Raw genomic sequence first — 17279 nt, forward strand, 5'->3', positions numbered from 1 at the left:
TCTAATTGGGATCAGAATCATTATGAATCACATTTAAACAATAGCTGATGTCAGCGTATTTAGTAGTTGGATTCAATTTTCAGGCAAACTATGCAGACAGTTCAAAAAGAGCATGTTCAAATTGAAGGCTAATTGTTTAATTGAGATGTACATGGTGGTTTATGCTTGATTTCAATGTATAGTAATTTTGTAACCTCTTTTTGAAATATATGTCTAAATCAAATATTTGTATAATTTTGGGGTGGCAGGTAGCCTAGTGGTGAGAGCATTGGGCCAGTAACTGAATGGTTGCTAGATCGAATCCCCGAGCTGACGAGGTAAAAATCTGTTCTGCCCCAGAACAAGGCAGGGCTGCCCCAGAACAACCCACTGTTCCTAGGCCGTCATTGTAAATAAGAATGTGTTCTTAACTTCTTGATGTACCCATCCCGTTAGCGGGATCATTTTCGTCAACATCCACTGAATTGCAGAGCGCCAAATTCAAATTAAATTACTAAAAATATTTAATTTTCATGAAATCACAAGTGCAATATAGAAAAACACAGTTTAGCTTGTTGTTAATCCACCTGGTGTCAGATTTCAAAAAACCTTTCCCGCGAAAGCATATCAAGCGTTTATGCAAGTGTAACGGATGTGAAACGGCTAGCTTAGTTAGCGTGGGCGCTAAATAGCGTTTCAATCAGTGACGTCACTTGCTCTGAGACCTTGAAGTAGTAGTTCCCCTTGCTCTGCAAGGGCCGCGGCTTTTGTGGAGCGATGGGTAACGATGCTTCGAGGGTGACTGTTGATGTGTGCAGAAGGTCCCTAGTTCGCGCCCGGGTATGGGCGAGGGGACGGTCTAAATTTGTACTGTTACACAAGGACATCTCTTTCAGCAGACAAAACATTAAACAGCTAGCAGACAAGTAGATTGGTCACAAATCAGAAAAGCAATTAAATTAATCGCTTACCGTTGCTCTTCGGATGTTTGCACTCACGAGACTCCCAGTTACACAAATGTTCCTTTCGTTCCATAAATATTATTTTTATATCCAAAATACCTCCATTCGGTTGGCGTGTTATGTTCAGAAATCCAATATTTTGACAGTTTTGGAAACTTTAGAGTTTTCTATCATCTGACAATTATATGCATATTCTGGGCCTGAGAAATAGGCAGTTTCATTTGGGTACGTTTTTCATCCAAACTCCTATGATCAAGGATACAACATGTACTGACCAAATAATTGCAGATAATTTTACGATTTATTAGCTACTCTGAAGAGGTTTTCACAGGGAAACCTTTGCCCATCTCCCAGACAAACTGTACATTATAGCTAAATACTTTAGCCTTTGATTTGCAATCCTAAATGTGATTTTTTTTTGTTGTTAATGGTAGTGCTTGTATCCCCAGCTAACGTTCCATAGACATTGGTAAACACAACGTATTAATTATATGATGTGATATAACTTTGGCTAGCTACACTGAATAACACACATATTCAAGAGACTAGACATGCAACTTCTCAGTGTTCACCTCTTTCTATCAATGTTTCTACCGTCCAAACACTAGGGGAGGGAAAATGTATCACACACGCACGATTGGTCTGTTGTGAAAGATTGAAGGATCACTCTCACCACTAAGTGTGCTCGAGCTCCTTTGTTTTACGTTGTAGTTTTTCACTCGGCTTCACGATTTTCCATTTGAGGGTTTTGTCTGGGACAACATGGCCGCCGCAGCAGGTCGCTACTACAACGAGGGTGGCAGAGCAACGAAAAGACAGAAAACCGAAGACGGGATGACGACGGTAAGCATTGACTCGCGACTTCGTTAGGAAGGAAAGGTGCATGCATCAGTAAAACAAAAATAGCCAGCGTTTTGGAACTTCAAGTGTACAAAATAGGAGTGCTGAACATGAGCGAGCCTAAACTAGGCGGAACTAGTTAGCTATAGTAACGTTTCTGTAATTAGCTAGCAGAACTAGCCTCACAACCGGCGTTTTTGCTTGTTCAACCAAGCTTGTATATAAAATCATAAACTATTAAACGTTAACCATGTTAACTAGTTTTTTTTGTCAGATGTGCGGTTAATGAAGCTATGTTTCTAGTAAGCTAACGTTAGCGTTGTGTGATGAAGATTCAAGTTCAGGTTTGTCATCAGGCTCACCATCAATAAAACCAAGCGGAGATACTTGGTGACCGTTTTCATAAATTTAGTGCACTTGTTTCCTAGCATGTTCAAACACCGCAATGCATTTGGGCAGAACCTTGTGATGATATCACTTGTTTGTATGGGGTAACGTAGGCTATTTTGGGCCTACGTGGAATGTACGACAAGCGTTAGCCAGCTAACAATCTAATGGCAGGCAGCCATTCCACTCACTTATGCACGGGCTTGTCTTTTCAAGAAGACCAGGCTTTATGCAAAGCCCCCCACTACTCTATAAATTCAGTTTGTGTTGTTCATTATCAACCCCATCATTGTTTAGGATTTTTTGGTACCCTGGGGTTTTTGATTGGTATCACACCCTGGGGATGTGTATATTAGCGTGGTATTGTCATCTGTAGTTTTTAAAATGTTTAAATCTAACTTTTTTGTCTTGTTTGTAAGGAGGGCTATGATGACCCCCATAAAACGCTCCCTTCCCCGGTGGTCCACATCAGGGGCCTTGTTGATGGCATCATGGAAGCAGATCTAGTGGAAGCCCTGCAGGAGTTCGGGACCATCAGGTGACTGTCCAACACACTTGAACAAGCCTTTTCTTGGACTGGATAGATTTTAGATTTTGCATCATTGATGTATTTTCTTCCTGTAGCCTATTATTCTAATTGCAGTGCACAGAAACCAAATTATTCAATCTTCCATTCTCTTCAGTTATGTGGTCATGATGCCCAAGAAGCGCCAGGCCCTGGTGGAGTATGAGGACTTGAATGGATCCTGCAATGCTGTGACTTACGCAGCTGAGAACCAGGTCTACATTGCTGGGCACCCCTCCTTCATCAACTACTCCACCAGCCAGAAGATCTCCCGGCCCGGAGACCCAGACGACTCACGCAGCGTCAATAACGTGCTTCTGCTCACCATCATGAACCCTATCTACCCCATAACCTCGGTAACACACCCACCGTTATACAAGGCAGCTGTTTCATTGCTATGACAAGGCACCATTGTTTGGCTCACTGCAACACATTGTTTTACACACTGTTAAAGGTCCAATTCAGCCATTTTTTTGTCTCAATACCCAGAAATGATTTGATAAGAATGAAGTACCTTACAGCAAAGAGCAATTTCTCAAGCAAGAATTTCGCAAGGACTGTCAGAGTGGTCTAAGTGGGGAGGTCGAAAACTAGATGTTATTGGCAGAGTCTTTCTCATTAGTCTATTAACTAATTTACCACCAGGCAGGCAGGCCCCAACTCCATCCCAATAAAACAGGCTGACATTTTTGCCAGTATTTTCAAACAGCTCTTACAATAAAATGGCATTATATTATCATTTTCACAATTTCCCAGTATTATTCCAACCTCAGTGTGGAAATACATTGTAGAATAATAGTGAAGACATCAAAACTATCAAATAACACATGGAATCATGTAGTAACCAAAAAAGTGTTAAACAAAGCAAAATAGATTTTAGATTCTTCAAAGTAGCTTGCCTTTGACAGCTTTGCACATTCTTGGCATTCTCTCAACCAGCTTCACCTGGAATGCTTTTCCAACAGTCTTGAAGGAGTTCCCACATATGCTGAGCACTTTTTGGATGCTTTTACATCCCTCTGCTGTCCAACTCATCCCAAACCATTTCAATTGGTTTGAGATCCGGTGTATCAATCCGTCACTCTCCTTCTTGGTCAAATAGCCCTTACACAACCTGGAGGTGTGTTGGGTCATTGTCCTATTGAAAAACAAATGATAATCACAGTAAGTGCAAACCAGATGGGATGGTGTATCGATGTAGAATGCTGTGGTACCCATGCTGGTTCAGTGTGCCTTCAATTCTAAATATACCACAGACCGTGTCACCAGCAAAGCACCTCACACCACCTCCATGCTTCACGTTGGGAACCACACATGCGGCGATAATCCGTTCACCTACTCTCCGTCTCACAAAGACACAGCGGTTGGAACCAAGAAGCTCAAATTTGGACTCATCAGACCAAAGGACAGTTTTCCACTGGTCCATTGCTCGTGTTTCTTGGCCCAAGCAAGTCTTTGTATTTTGGCGTCATTTTAGTAGTGATTTCTTTGCAGCAATTCAACCATGAAGTCCTGATTCACACAGTCTCCTCTGGGGCGGCAGGTAGCCTAGTGGTTAGAGCGTCGGACTTGTAACTGAAAGGTGCAAGATCAAATCCTGACAAGGTAAAAATATGTCGTTCTGCCACTGAACAAGGCAGTTAACCCACTGTTCTGAGGCCGTCATTGAAAATAAGAATTTGTTCTTAACTGATTTGCCTAGTTAAATAAAATTTCATAAAAGTAGTCTGTTAATTGAGTTTATTTGGGCTACAATCTGAGGTGCAGTTAACTCTAGTGAACTTATCCTCTGCAGCAGAGGTAACTCTGGGTCTTCCTTTTCTGTGGCGGTCCTCATGCGAGCCACTTTCAAAGTGCTTGATGGTTTTTGTGACTCTTAAAATTTTACGCATTGACTGACCATGTCTTACAGTAATGATGGACTGTCGTTTGTCTTTGCTTATTTGCGCTGTTCTTGCCATAATATGGACTTGGTCTTTTACTAAATAGGGCTACCTTCTGTATACCACACCTACCTTGTCAAAACACAACTGATTGGCTCAAATGCATTAAGGAAGAAATTCCACAAATTAACAAGGCACTCCTGTTAATTGAAATGCATTCCAGGTGACTACCTCATGAAGCTGGTTTAGAGAATGCCAAGAGTATACAAAGCTGCCATCAAGGCAACTGGTGGCTAATTTGAAGAATCTCAAATATATTTTGATTTGTTTAACACTTTTTTTGCTTACTTCATGATTCCATATGTTATTTAATAGTTTTGATGTTCTCTATTGTTCTACAATGTAGAAAATAGTAAAAAGAAAAATCCTTGAATGAGTCGGTGTGTCAACTTTTGACTGGTACTGTATATAAAACACAGGAAAATCAAGTTTGACTGTACTGGGCCTTCAATCAAACTATTTTGGTTCTCTGTTCTGCAGGATGTGCTGTATACCGTCTGTAACAACTGTGGGCCTGTGCAAAGGATCGTCATCTTCAGGAAGAATGGAGTTCAGGCCATGGTGGAATATCCTTTGCTCAAAATCTCATTGTTCAAAAATGTGTATCGGACCTGGGATCTCATCACCACACAGGTTCACATTCCCTGCAGTCCAATTCACTCCACACTTGAAGCTTCTGTCAGCACCCCTGACAAGTCGTCTGCAGGTGGCAGCTAGTAAATATGTTTATTTGTTCTTGATATAGGTCTAATTGTGTAACAAGTGCTCGTTGTTTTCGTGAGCAGAGCTTTGAATGACAAGGTGAACATGTAATGTGTAAAGTAGGCAAATGCTTTTATTATCCATAGTTTCCTTCACTTCCCATACATTTGACTCTGTGCAAAGTGCCCAGAGGGCGAAAGCCTCTCTAAATGGGGCAGACATCTACTCTGGCTGCTGCACACTGAAGATTGAGTACGCCAAGGTGAGTGGTTACATGCTTATCTCCATTTGTCCATCCAAACACCGAGCTCATTTCACTGAAGGAACACCGCGATGGGCAAAATAATGAAATGTTTGAATGTCTGTCTTCACAGCCAACCCGCCTCAATGTGTTCAAGAACGACCAGGACACCTGGGACTACACAAACCCCAACCTGAGTGGCCAAGGTAAAACACACACGGCCCCTCAAGCCGTCCCCCTACCCTTCCTCTCCTCCTTTTGCTCTAATGACACTGTGGGATGGGTAGAGTCCCAGGCCTCCGGCTGTAGTGCCTTTGAACGCCCTGCTCCACGGTAACTTTGGCCACAACCACAGCGAGCAGCGGAAGCTGTTCAGAGGCACTACGTCTGTGATGCATCACCCTGTGTCCTCATGCTCTCTCAACACCACAGACGTGCAGTAAGGGCACGAGGAGTGACCTTGAGGGGCAGCCATTTTGCAGCACATGCTCCTGCATGTTGAATCGTCTGCATTGCAGACCACTGCATGCATTCATGGGTAAACTGATTAATTCCCTGTTATGCCACAGTGAAGAACCTGGGGTCTCATTGCACAGGTTCACATTCCCTGCAGTGCATGTCACACCTCACAATCTCACTTCCACACATCAAGCTCCTGTCAGCACCCAGCACCCACTGTGTTGCACCCTAGGCGTCTCACTTGGAATGCCCATGCATCCGTTAATCTTAAACATATTGGAGATTTTGTTTGCAAAATACAGTTCTGGTTATTTCTTCCTTTTGATTAGTCAATCACAGTTAAGGTCAGGTTTTGGCATTCAAATCTGTTCCTTGGGGCTTAAGTGTCTGTAGGTTTCTATTCTAGCCAGGGGGTTAGATAACCACTGACCCTGTAGTTGTCATGGACCAGGTTTCCCTGACATTGGGAGGGATGGGGCGGTTAAGTGAAATGTATAATCGACCCCAGAAATTAAACTCCTGTCAATTTGGTGAAAGCCTATGTTCTACCGGGGTAAAATTAAAATGCTCCGTCTGTGAAATCAGGAAGGAACGTGTCATAGCTACATGGTTCTCATCACTGGAGATAACACACGATCACATTTAATAAAAATAAAAAAACATTACCTGCTCTTCAGATCATCAAATCAGCCAGTCGGTTGTATTTGTATTTATTCTGGATCCCCATTAGCTGCTGCCAGGAAGAGTATGGGCATACATCTCTGTTTATATCGTCTCATGACAAAGTATATATTTATTTTAGATGGTACACTGTTTAGATTGAGTACAAGTTATTCAGCTCAGTGTCCCCTTGCAATCCACCCTGTGTCTGGGAAACATAGCATTATACTCTGCACTTGCTCTGGGCAGAGAGGAACTGCAAGTTGAACCCAGTGAGAGTCTCCTTAATTGATAGTAGTTTTGCCAATGTTACAGCTAGCTAGCTACTTCACATGAAAATGACTTTGTTATTGTGTGTAGCTACGTTTGCTAGTTAGCCAGCCAGTCAGCCCAGAGAGTTTTGTAGTCAGATTTCCACAATGATTTTCACATTGCTAACAACCTTATGACAAAATGAAACATTTCTTCAAAGATTTTTTCACATCAAATCAAACTGTCACCTGCGCTGAATACATGTGTAGTAGACCTTACGTGAAATGCTTACTTACAAGCCCTTAACCAACAGTGCAGTTCAAGAAAGAGTTACATTTATTTGTTAAATATTGTCTTAAGTAAATTTTTATATAAAGTAACACAAATTAACAATAGAAGCTATATACAGGGGGTACAGGTTAGTTGAGGTAATTTGTACATGTAGGTAGGGGTGAGGTGACTATGCAGCGTAAAAATAAATACATGGGGGGGTGTCGATGTAAATAATCCGGTGGCCATTTGATTAATTGTTCAGCAGTCTTATGGCTTGGGGGTAGCAGCTGTTAAGGAGCCTTTTGGTCTTAGACTTTGCGCTCTGTTACCACTTGCCGTGCGGTAGATGAGAGAACAGTCTATGACTTGGGTCTTTAACCATTTCTGGGGCTTTCCTCTGTCACCGCCTAGTATATAGGTCCTGGATATATTAGTGTTAACACTGTTAATCATAAGACTTAGTGGTTTGGGGTGGATTATCCCTTAATTTTATTTCATTAGGAACATTGCAGAGACATTTGTTCAATGGTATTTCTGGAACTTTCAAGAAGTCCAATTTACGACCTGTCAGTCAGTCGTTTACTCCATTTGTGGATGGATGTTTTGTATCCAAGTAGGGTTTCTTGTGGCATTCTGTCTCCATTTGGAGATGCTGTGGTGCCATGAGTCGAAAATAAAATCATAGAATTCCAGTGATGTATGATGCTTGGTAGATACATTGTTCTTTTAGTTCAACCTCTTAAAGTGCAGAATATTTGGCATCTAATGGGACATGGTGCAACAGCAGTATGTGATTTTTCCTTGCTTTTAGCCATATGCCCTGATCCCTTTCAGTTAAAAGGGAACACAATTTTAGTTGGAGTGGTAGTCCATTTAATCACCCTGGTGAGGTTATTTATTTATTATTATTTTTTTTTTTGTAGTTCAGATTCTCATATGAGCCACAATGAATTTGTCTTAGTAGTTTCATGTCCACCATGGCCACATCTTCATTTCAGACACTTGACACTGAGGTAACAGGTGAAAAAACACCTGTCCCATGTGTTTAGATGGTCCCTGTTAATGTGCAGGTGTTAAGGTGCGGCTGGCTGCCCCGTGAGAAAGAGGTGCTCCTCATTGTGTCCTCACTGTGCACACTCATACAGACTCCACTACAGCCCCCACCCACTGGTACTCCAAACCAACCAGCTCCTCAGTAAACATCGGACACAATGGGGGCAACAGACACTGGAATTCACACAACCTCAACTCTCAATACTTCCTACTCCCAATTTTCACCACCACTCTCCACTTCTGCAAGGAAAAAACATTTTACTCTTTATCCCACTGTTGGTTTGAGGAAAGTAGCCGTCCTGTTTTGATCATGGTAAGGGCCTGAGACACTCCCAAGAGTCAATTGTGAGCAGACACCCAGCATTAACCACCACCACAGACTGATCTAATAGATTTATAGCCATCCATCCTCTTACAAGTACAGCATATCTCATCTCCAGAATGCTGAAGATCTCACGTTTTGACAAAACACATTGTGTGATGGGGGCGGGAGTCTGGTGTGTGGCCGATAAGGCCACTCCTCCCAGCCCTCAGGATCTGACTGTCAGACACAACCACTTCAGTGAGCAACAGAGGAGTTTTCTAAACACACTCTAAACAGCCTAAGAAGGGAACAGATGACACTACATACTGAGACAATATACAGAGGCAGAGAGAGACCACTCTTTTCTCAAACTACCACTATGCCATCCCATCTCTTGACTTGGGTGTGTGGGCTTCCTTTTGCTATCACTCTCCCATCTTGTGCTGAACAACACAACACACCACCGAGCTGAATATTCACGGCAACGACACACCAAGCTGAATCGCCATGACAACACACCACGCAGACAATGCCATTCCAGATGATTTTACTGCCAAGCACTAGATGCCTTTCACTTCGCCATGGGGGGACCACCTCTATTGTACAAAAAAACAAACAAGCAGCACATGTGTGCCCACTTACATGAGAAGACGCACCCCACAAACTCAAAAGGGGACCACGAAGACACAAGCATCAAACACCCGTCAAGCATACAAGCATAGAGGCAGACTGATAGAAACTTCAGCATTTTCCCAAAGCTCTCTCTGCATTGATGGACTCAGGTGCTGTTTTTTCCCCTTTACCTTCCCCTCCCATTTCCCCTCTTTTCCGTGCTGTTCTTGTTGATTCTACTACGTTGTTTTTTTTTCTTTCTGAACTGGCCCGTAAGTGATACCTCTAACGCCTCCCGTGTGATGCAGGTTTGGCTCTGTGTGTCTGACGACAAGACACGCCTCAATCAAACGGTGCAAATGTCCTCCGGCTTTGCGTTCAAAGCACGGTAAGCTGGAAATTGGCCTCAAATGGCAACCCATAAAAACAAAGCTACAGCAACTTGAAGCCAAGCATGGAAGATTGGTGGATGCTCTTTCTCTGGTGGTGGGGAAAGGTGGAAACTGTGAGTTGAAGCTGGAGTCACAGGTTTGGCGGGTAGGATCCTTGCTGAAGAGTGCCCCCCTACCTGCCCTCTGCATCCTGTGTTCTCCGTGTTTGGTGCTGTAAGTACATGTAAAGAGACATGACTGACCTGGTAACATAATGATTGTAATGTAAATGGTTTGTTGTGATTGACTTTGTCAACCCCATATGTGAATCGTTGACTTTTATCAAACTCATGCATCAAATTCCAGGTCTGGAATTTCCTCAGATTTCTGCTAGTGCTCTTTAAGATAGAAATGTGTAGTCTCACAGCAACATGGAAATATCTAGTTTTCCACATTGAGGCAGACCACGGTTAGATGTATAAGCTGATGTAGTTTGTAAAATCACAGTAAGCTGGACATTTTAGGACATTTCTTTGTTTGTTGTTGGGTAGTCCATGATATTATCCAGTTGACATCCCTAATTGATATCACCTATTAAATCCACTTGAATCAGTGTAGACGAAGGGGAGGAGACTGGTTAAAGAGGGATTTTTATGCCTTGAGACATGGATTGTGTATGTGCCATTCAGAGGGTGAATGGGCAAAACAAAATATTGGGGTATGTTGGGCTCCTGAGTCGCGCAGTGGTCTAAGGCACTGCATCTCAGTGCAAGAGGCGACACTACAGTACCTGGTTCGAATGCAGGCTGAATCACATTCGGCCATGATTGGGAGTCCTATAGGGCAGCGCACAATTGGCCCAGCATCATCCGGGTTTGGCCAGGATAGGCTGTTATTGTAAATAAGAATTTGTTCTTAACCGACTTGCCTAGTTAAATAAAGGTAAACATTTTATTTAAAAATTGCAGGTGCCAGGCGCACCAGTTTGTATGTGTCAAGAACTGCAATGCTGCAGGGTTTTTCACGCTCAATTTCCTGTGTGTACTAGGAATGCTCCACCACCTAAAGGACATCCATCCAACTTGACACAACTGTGGTAGTCAACATTGTCCAGCATCCCTGTGGAATGCTTGACACCTTGTAGAGTACATACCGACGAACTGAGGCTGTTCAACTCAATATTAGGAAAGTGTTCCTAATATTTTGTAAACTCAGTATATTCATTCACACAAAATAGGTCCAGCATTCCAGGCAATGGCAATATGACATTCCAGGCCTGGTTTTTGTTTTTCTGTCAACTGTATTTCAGACTTTGTGGCCCATGGGTGGGGTACCATGCATTTGTTGTCAGACTAGGAAACCCAACTCATGCTAGAATCAATCAGTTGTTTTGATGTCTACATTTAATAGCTCAATAAAGAGTATAATAATTCGGAATTAAAAATGTATCTTAATTCATGTAACCCGTTAGTGTTTCAATTTGTTTTTGCCACGGTTGTGCTCTAGTCTGCTTTCTTAGAACATCCTTCACAATATAATATTTTTCTAATAAATCTATTGAGCCTTTCTTTAGGTAGAAGAATATTTGTTTGGAGTTTGTACATCATTTGTTTTGGTTTTGACTATGTGTATGTACCTGTACAGATGCTGACGCTGAAGGCAATTGGAACAATTCACAAGGTGTGTGAGTTCGAATGGGAGTGGTTAAGAGTATCCATTCCATTTGCTGTGCTAATGTTAAATCCTCCTACAAATCTCCAGTATGTTACATTTTGTAGTTATGGTAACAAATACATATGATTTTCTTAACACGCTCAATATCTCTACCCAGCTTCTTGTGCATGTTAATCACAGCACTGACCCATAGTTTGTAGATGTGCCCCTTTTGACACACTGATAGACTGTCGAGTCAGGGGCTCACTTTATTGCTGTTTCTTACCCTCAGATCCCAATGCCAACCCCAACAAGCGTGTGAGACAGCCAGCGCTACTAGGAGACCATCCTCCAGAGTATGGTAGGCAGAGACGTTCATTGTACTATGAGCGTCACAGGTCAACTCTGTTGGGATGTCTAGAATGACTCCAGTAACGGTTTGAGTCGGTTTGCCCAATCACCTCTGTATATATTTTTCTTTCACAAGGCGGCCCAACCGGTGGTTATCACGGCTACCATGATGAAAGTGGCTACGGACCTCCTCCACACTACGAGGGTGGTCGCCGCATGGGGCCTCTGATGGGAGGGCGTGGCCGCGGACGTGGCGGCAGTTACGGGGGACCTGGGTATGGACATGGCCCACCTCCCCCTGGTGACTACAGCGCCCACGCTGACTCCCCCGTTGTCATGGTGTACGGCCTGGAGCCCGCAAAGATCAACGCCGACAGGGTCTTCAACGTCTTCTGTCTCTACGGCAATGTGGAGCGGGTGAGTTCAGATGGGAACGGCGCATTACTGAGGCGGAGGTTATAGACTCTTCAGGGTTATGTTCTTGCTGGGGGTATAGACTGGTGAAAACAAGGTTCTATGGTCATGTTGGAGGTGGGTAGTAGCAGTGGTGGAGAAAGTACTCAATTGTCGTACTTGAGTAAAAGTGAAATACCTTAATAGAAAATGACTTTAGTAGTATTCTACTTGGTGACTTTCACTTACGGACAGACAGGCACACTCAATTACGAATGCTGTATTTTTGTTTAGTGAGTCTGCCAGATCAGAGGAAGTAGGGATGACAACGCATAATATTGATAGGTGCGTGAATTGGACCATATTGCTGCCCTGCCTGAGCATTCAAAATTTAATTTTGGGTGTCCGGGTAAATGTATTGGAGGAAATCACATTTTCTTTAGGAATGTAGTGGAGTAAAAGTTGTCAAATATAAATAGTAAGGTACAAATATCCCCAAAAACAACTTTAAAAGTACTTAAGTATTTTTACACCACTGGATAGTAGGATAGGTTTTCTGAGCCCTGTCCCCCTCCGTCCTCAGGTGAAGTTCATGAAGAGTAAGCCGGGGGCAGCCATGGTGGAGATGGGTGACTGCTACGCTGTGGACCGCGCCATCAGCCACCTCAACAACAACTTCCTGTTTGAACAGAAGCTCAACGTCTGGTCAGTGCTGCTTTCAAACTCTGCATACACATTGATGTCCATAGAAACTGACTAGAAACACATTGATGCAACATGTTGTCCACAGTGTGTCCAAGCAGCAGGCCATCATGCCTGGTCAGTCCTACGAGCTGGAGGATGGCTCCAGCAGCTTCAAGGACTTCCATGGCTCCCGCAACAACCGCTTCACCTCCCCGGAGCAGGCGGCCAAGAACCGCATTCAGCACCCAAGCAACGTCCTGCACTTCTTCAACGGGCAGCCCGACATCTCCGTGGAGGTCTTCAACGGGGTAAGACAACTGGAGAGGATTGGGGGCTGGAAGCTTAGAATTGGGCTGTTGGTTCTCTTGGGAGGGTTGAACTTGACAAGTTTGGCTTACTTAGTTTGTGTGTGGGTGGAAAATGCATTTCTCATGAACAAACCCTTTATCTATCCTTTCAGGTCTGTGAGGAACTTGGTGTGAAGAACCCATCTAACATCAAACTCTTCACTGGAAAGAGTGAGTATTATGAACTTTATTTGCATGAATTATGTTGCATCTGGTCTTTTAAATTGGAGTGAGTTCCCATTGGTTTGATGTTGCAGTGTCAATAAATTGGAATGTGTGTCTCTCGCCTCGGGTGGCGCGACAGGTGAGCGGAGCTCATCCGGGCTGCTGGAGTGGGAATCTATAAACGACGCCATGGAGGCTCTGGCCATGATGAACCACTACCAGATGAAGAACCCCAGTAAGTACTCAGACTGCGATAACAACACCACAGCTAATGATACCAACGGTGAGCAAACACACAGTAACTAGTCTGTCATTCAGGAGTGACTTTCCCAAAAACATGATCTTTAGTACTAAGATCAGTCTGGGATTCATTTGAAGGCCCTGCACCACCCTACTGACAATGAGCCTTTTTAAAAGGCAATTTACCAAATGTTCACAGAGATCACATTCATGGTAAACGCTGCGGATGTTGACTCATGCATAAATGGAGGAACACTGATCTTGATGCAAAAAATTATTTGTTTTTGGGAATTCACCCCAGACTAGTTAATGAGAATGTATTATTCTGGCCCGACATCTCTCCACAGTTGGCTGACCTCCCCCCCCTTTCTTCCAGGTGGTCCGTACCCCTACACACTGAAGCTGTGTTTCTCAACCGCGCAGCATGCCAACTAGGCATGCCAACTGCCCCCCCCCCCAACTCTGTGTCCATACATAGTGTATATTGCAGTCACGTCTTCACTCCAAGTCCCCTCTATGACCCAATGAATTGTAAACAAAATGTATGAGATTGACCAGCGTTTTCCTTTAACTTAAGTGATTATATTGAGGGCAAGATTTTTTACCAGAGTGTGTATTGTTTGATTTTTATTTTAAAACATTTGAATTTGTTCAGTACATTAGACCTCAGAACAAATAACCTTTTCCTATTATGAAACAAATTAAAATTCCATGTTAACACTGCCTCTTTTTTTAATAAAGTGAATGGTGAACTATGGTGCTATTTTTCTTCTTTCAATTAGTAGATGTTAGGCTTAAGCCCTGCCTTGAATCCCTGGATCTGTGAAATCCATCCCCTATACTAGGTGCCAGTGAGACATCGGATTCTGAAACACAGATGCCACCCTCTTCAGTACATAGCATCAGATACAAAACCATGAACAATGTCAGAAGAAAGACAGTTCACTCTTAGTCACATCCAAACAGAACAATTTGATCGCTGTAGGCGGTTGATTACTAATCCCATTCTCAAGGAGCATGCACTGTATCACTAACTTTGAGGTACGACTGTTTGCAGTCAACAACTAATCACTGAATATACAGGTCATTCTCAAAGATAAGGTTTTGGGGTGGTTTACCATGCGCTGCGTGGGTCCTGTGCTTGGTGGCATGGTAGGCTGCCTTTAACAGATTCTTCAAGCCTGGACCACAGCAGTTATACACAATGAAGCAGAAGAGGATTCCTACGATGGTGGCCAGAGTCATCTGGAGGAAGAAAGACAGGTCAACCAAATGTAATACTTGACAACAGTGCAGAAAGAGTTGTGGTTCTATTCTATTTGAGTCCAGGGTTACATCCCAAATTGCACCCTATTGCCTATTTAGTGCACTACTTCTGACCAGAGAAAGTTGTGCACTATATAGGGAATAGGGTACCATGTGGGATGCACACAGGGAACACACCAGCATGTAGAAAAGGCCTCTGCTGGGGTCCAATGGGAATCCATGCACATGGAGTATAAACCGCAACGCATAGTCACAGTACGTACTCAAATCTATACCCCTAAAGAAGAACACAAGGCACTGTTAATATGCAATCAGACCTTTTGTGTGCACCCATTGACAAAAGGTACACCCTATACACAGATGTAATGCAGAACTTACTTGTTTGAGACTTCGATGACAAAGTAATAGTCTGGTGCTTCCAGGCTCTGAGCCGCCATGTTGCCACAGGGAGATTTCCCCTGACACATCCACCTGCACATCAACAAGTAGCCCAGTCAGTGATCAGTATGTAGCCTGGTCCCAGACCCGATTGTGCTGTATAGCCAACTCACATTTTACTGCACCTATCCAGTGTATGTGACTATATACAGTGCATTCAGAAATTATTCAGAACCCTTGACTTTATCCACATTTAGGTAACTGCTGTATTTTAAAATTTATTACATACAATTTTCCTCAAATCTACACACAATACCACTTAATCACAAAGCAAACATTGTTGCTAACTTATTCAAAACAAAACTAAATACCCTATTTTAAGTATTCAGACACTTTGCTATGAGACTCAATTGAGCTCCGGTACATCCTTTTTCCATTGATCTTCCCTTGAGATGTTTCTACAACTTGGGAGTCCACCTGTGGTAAATTCAATTGATTGGACATGATCTGGAAAGACACACACGTCTGTCTATATAAGGTCCCACAGTTGACAATGCATGTCAGAGCAAAAACCAAGCCATGAGGTCGAAGGAATTGTCCATAGAGCATCGAGTCGAGGCACAGATCTGGGGAAGGGTACCAAAACTGCTGCATTATAGGTCCCCAAGAACACAGTGGCCTCCATTCTTAAATGGAAGAAGTTTGGAACCAACAAGACTCCCCAGACTAAGCAGTCGTGGGAGAAGGGCCTTGGTCAGGGAGGAGACCAAGAACCCAATGGTCAATCTGACAAAAAGTTTGGGCCTGAATGTCAAGCGTCACGTCTGGAGGAAACCTGGTACCATCCCTACGGTGAAGCATGGTTGTGGCAGCATCATGCTGTGGGGATGTTTTTCAGCAGCAAGGACTGTGACACTAGTCAGGATCGAGGGAAAGATGAGCGAGATACTTGATGAAAACCTGCTCCAGGGCATTCAGGACCTCAGACTGGGATGAAGGTTCACCTTCCAACAGGACAACGACCCTAAGCACACAGCCAAGACAATGCAGGAGTGGCTTCGAGACAAGTCTCTGAATGTCCTTGAGTGCCAGAGCCCGGACATAAACCTGATCGAACATCTCTGGAGACCTGAAAATAGTTGTGCAGCAAGGCTCCCCATCCAACCTCACAGAGCTTGAGAGGATCTGCAGTGAAGAATGGGAGAAACTCCCCAAAAAATATGTGCCAAGCTTGTAGCGTCATACCCAAGAAGACTTCAGTCTGTAATCGCTGCCAAAGGTGCTTCAACTATGTACCCAGCAAAGGGTCTGAATACTTAAGTAAATCTGATTAAGTTGTTTTATTTTTAATACATTTCTAAAAACCTGTTTTGATTTGTCCTATGGGGTATTATACAAAGATTTAGAAAAAAAAACAATTTAATAAATTTTAGAATAAGGCTGTAACGTAACAATGTGGGAAAAAATCAAGGGGTCTGAATACTTTCCAAATGCACTGTGAGTATGTATTTTTTTTTATGTAACCTTTATTTAACCAGGAAGGGCTCATTGAGATTTAAAATCTAATTTTCAAGAGCGTCCTGGCCAAGATAGGCAGCACCAAGTCATTACAAAAAATACAGACAAACAACATGAAAAACTATAAGTAATCACCATAGAATTCACAAGAGTATAACAAAATCAAAAACAGCAAATTAAAAACATTGACAGGTCAAGGAATCAGTCTCAAGATCATTCATCAGTGATTTAAAAATACCAATCGGGACAAGTTCTTCCAGTTTAAAAGTATTTTGTAAGGCGTTCCACGACGATGGCGCAGAGTACATAAAAGCCCTTTTACCAAATTCAGTTCGGACATTTGGAACAGTTAGCAGGATAAAGTCCAGCGAACGAAGAGAGTACCCACCACATTTCTGAACAATAAAAATGCCCAAATAAAAAGGTAGTAAACCCAAAATGGCTTTGTAAATCAAAGTATACCAGTGCCTGAGCCTACGAGTGACTAGAGATGGCCAGCCAACCCTGGTATACAAAGTGATGCGTGTGTGTGTATATATATATATATATATATATATACACACATATATATATATATATATACACACACATATATATATATATACACACACACTGCTCAAAAAAAATAAAGGGAACACTTAAACAACACAATGTAACTCCAAGTTAATCACACTTAAATCA

General features: G+C 42.8%; 2 protein-coding genes across 7 annotated transcripts in view; one reads left to right on the forward strand and one right to left on the reverse strand.

The window, feature by feature from the left end:
• The first annotated feature begins 1576 nt into the window (after nucleotides 1-1576).
• On the forward strand, nucleotides 1577-14193 carry hnrnpl (heterogeneous nuclear ribonucleoprotein L). Of its 6 annotated transcripts, none has more exons than XM_036989891.1 (14): nucleotides 1588-1784; nucleotides 2588-2706; nucleotides 2852-3089; nucleotides 5157-5242; nucleotides 5544-5640; nucleotides 5753-5825; nucleotides 11248-11283; nucleotides 11549-11617; nucleotides 11744-12024; nucleotides 12584-12705; nucleotides 12791-12992; nucleotides 13145-13202; nucleotides 13336-13479; nucleotides 13813-14193. In XM_036989891.1, the coding sequence occupies exons 1-14, from the start codon at nucleotides 1704-1706 to the stop codon at nucleotides 13869-13871; spliced, it is 1665 nt and encodes a 554-aa protein (XP_036845786.1). In that variant the 5' UTR covers nucleotides 1588-1703; the 3' UTR covers nucleotides 13872-14193. The 6 variants fall into 6 exon arrangements, with proteins under 6 accessions (XP_036845790.1, XP_036845787.1, XP_036845786.1 ...); XM_036989894.1 differs by having other exon boundaries at nucleotides 1614-1784; nucleotides 13336-13431; XM_036989890.1 differs by having other exon boundaries at nucleotides 1624-1784; nucleotides 13324-13479.
• The window catches only part of LOC110533498 (cation channel sperm-associated protein subunit gamma), a 35571-nt gene continuing 32338 nt past the window's right edge, over nucleotides 14047-17279 (reverse strand). Inside the window, exons 21-24 of the mRNA XM_021617763.2 lie at nucleotides 15081-15173; nucleotides 14880-14979; nucleotides 14555-14681; nucleotides 14047-14302 (exon numbers count right to left, since the gene is read on the reverse strand). Coding sequence (XP_021473438.2) covers nucleotides 14211-14302; nucleotides 14555-14681; nucleotides 14880-14979; nucleotides 15081-15173 — 412 coding nt within the window. The 3' untranslated portion in view covers nucleotides 14047-14210. The remainder of the gene's footprint in view (nucleotides 14303-14554; nucleotides 14682-14879; nucleotides 14980-15080; nucleotides 15174-17279) is intronic.

The sequence above is a fragment of the Oncorhynchus mykiss genome, chromosome 10 (assembly GCF_013265735.2).
Source record: "Oncorhynchus mykiss isolate Arlee chromosome 10, USDA_OmykA_1.1, whole genome shotgun sequence".
Lineage (NCBI taxonomy): Eukaryota > Metazoa > Chordata > Actinopteri > Salmoniformes > Salmonidae > Oncorhynchus > Oncorhynchus mykiss.

What these genes read in the sequence shown, in the direction of transcription:
- hnrnpl (XM_036989890.1), top strand. Translation starts at nt 1,704, where the DNA reads ATGGCCGCCGCAGCAGGTCGCTACTACAACGAGGGTGGCAGAGCAACG. An exon ending in GGAGTTCAGGCCATGGTGGA is followed by an intron (nt 5,243 to 5,543) that starts ATATCCTTTGCT and finishes CACTTCCCATAC; the next exon opens with ATTTGACTCTGTGCAAAGTG. An exon ending in TCTACGGCAATGTGGAGCGG is followed by an intron (nt 12,025 to 12,583) that starts GTGAGTTCAGAT and finishes CTCCGTCCTCAG; the next exon opens with GTGAAGTTCATGAAGAGTAA.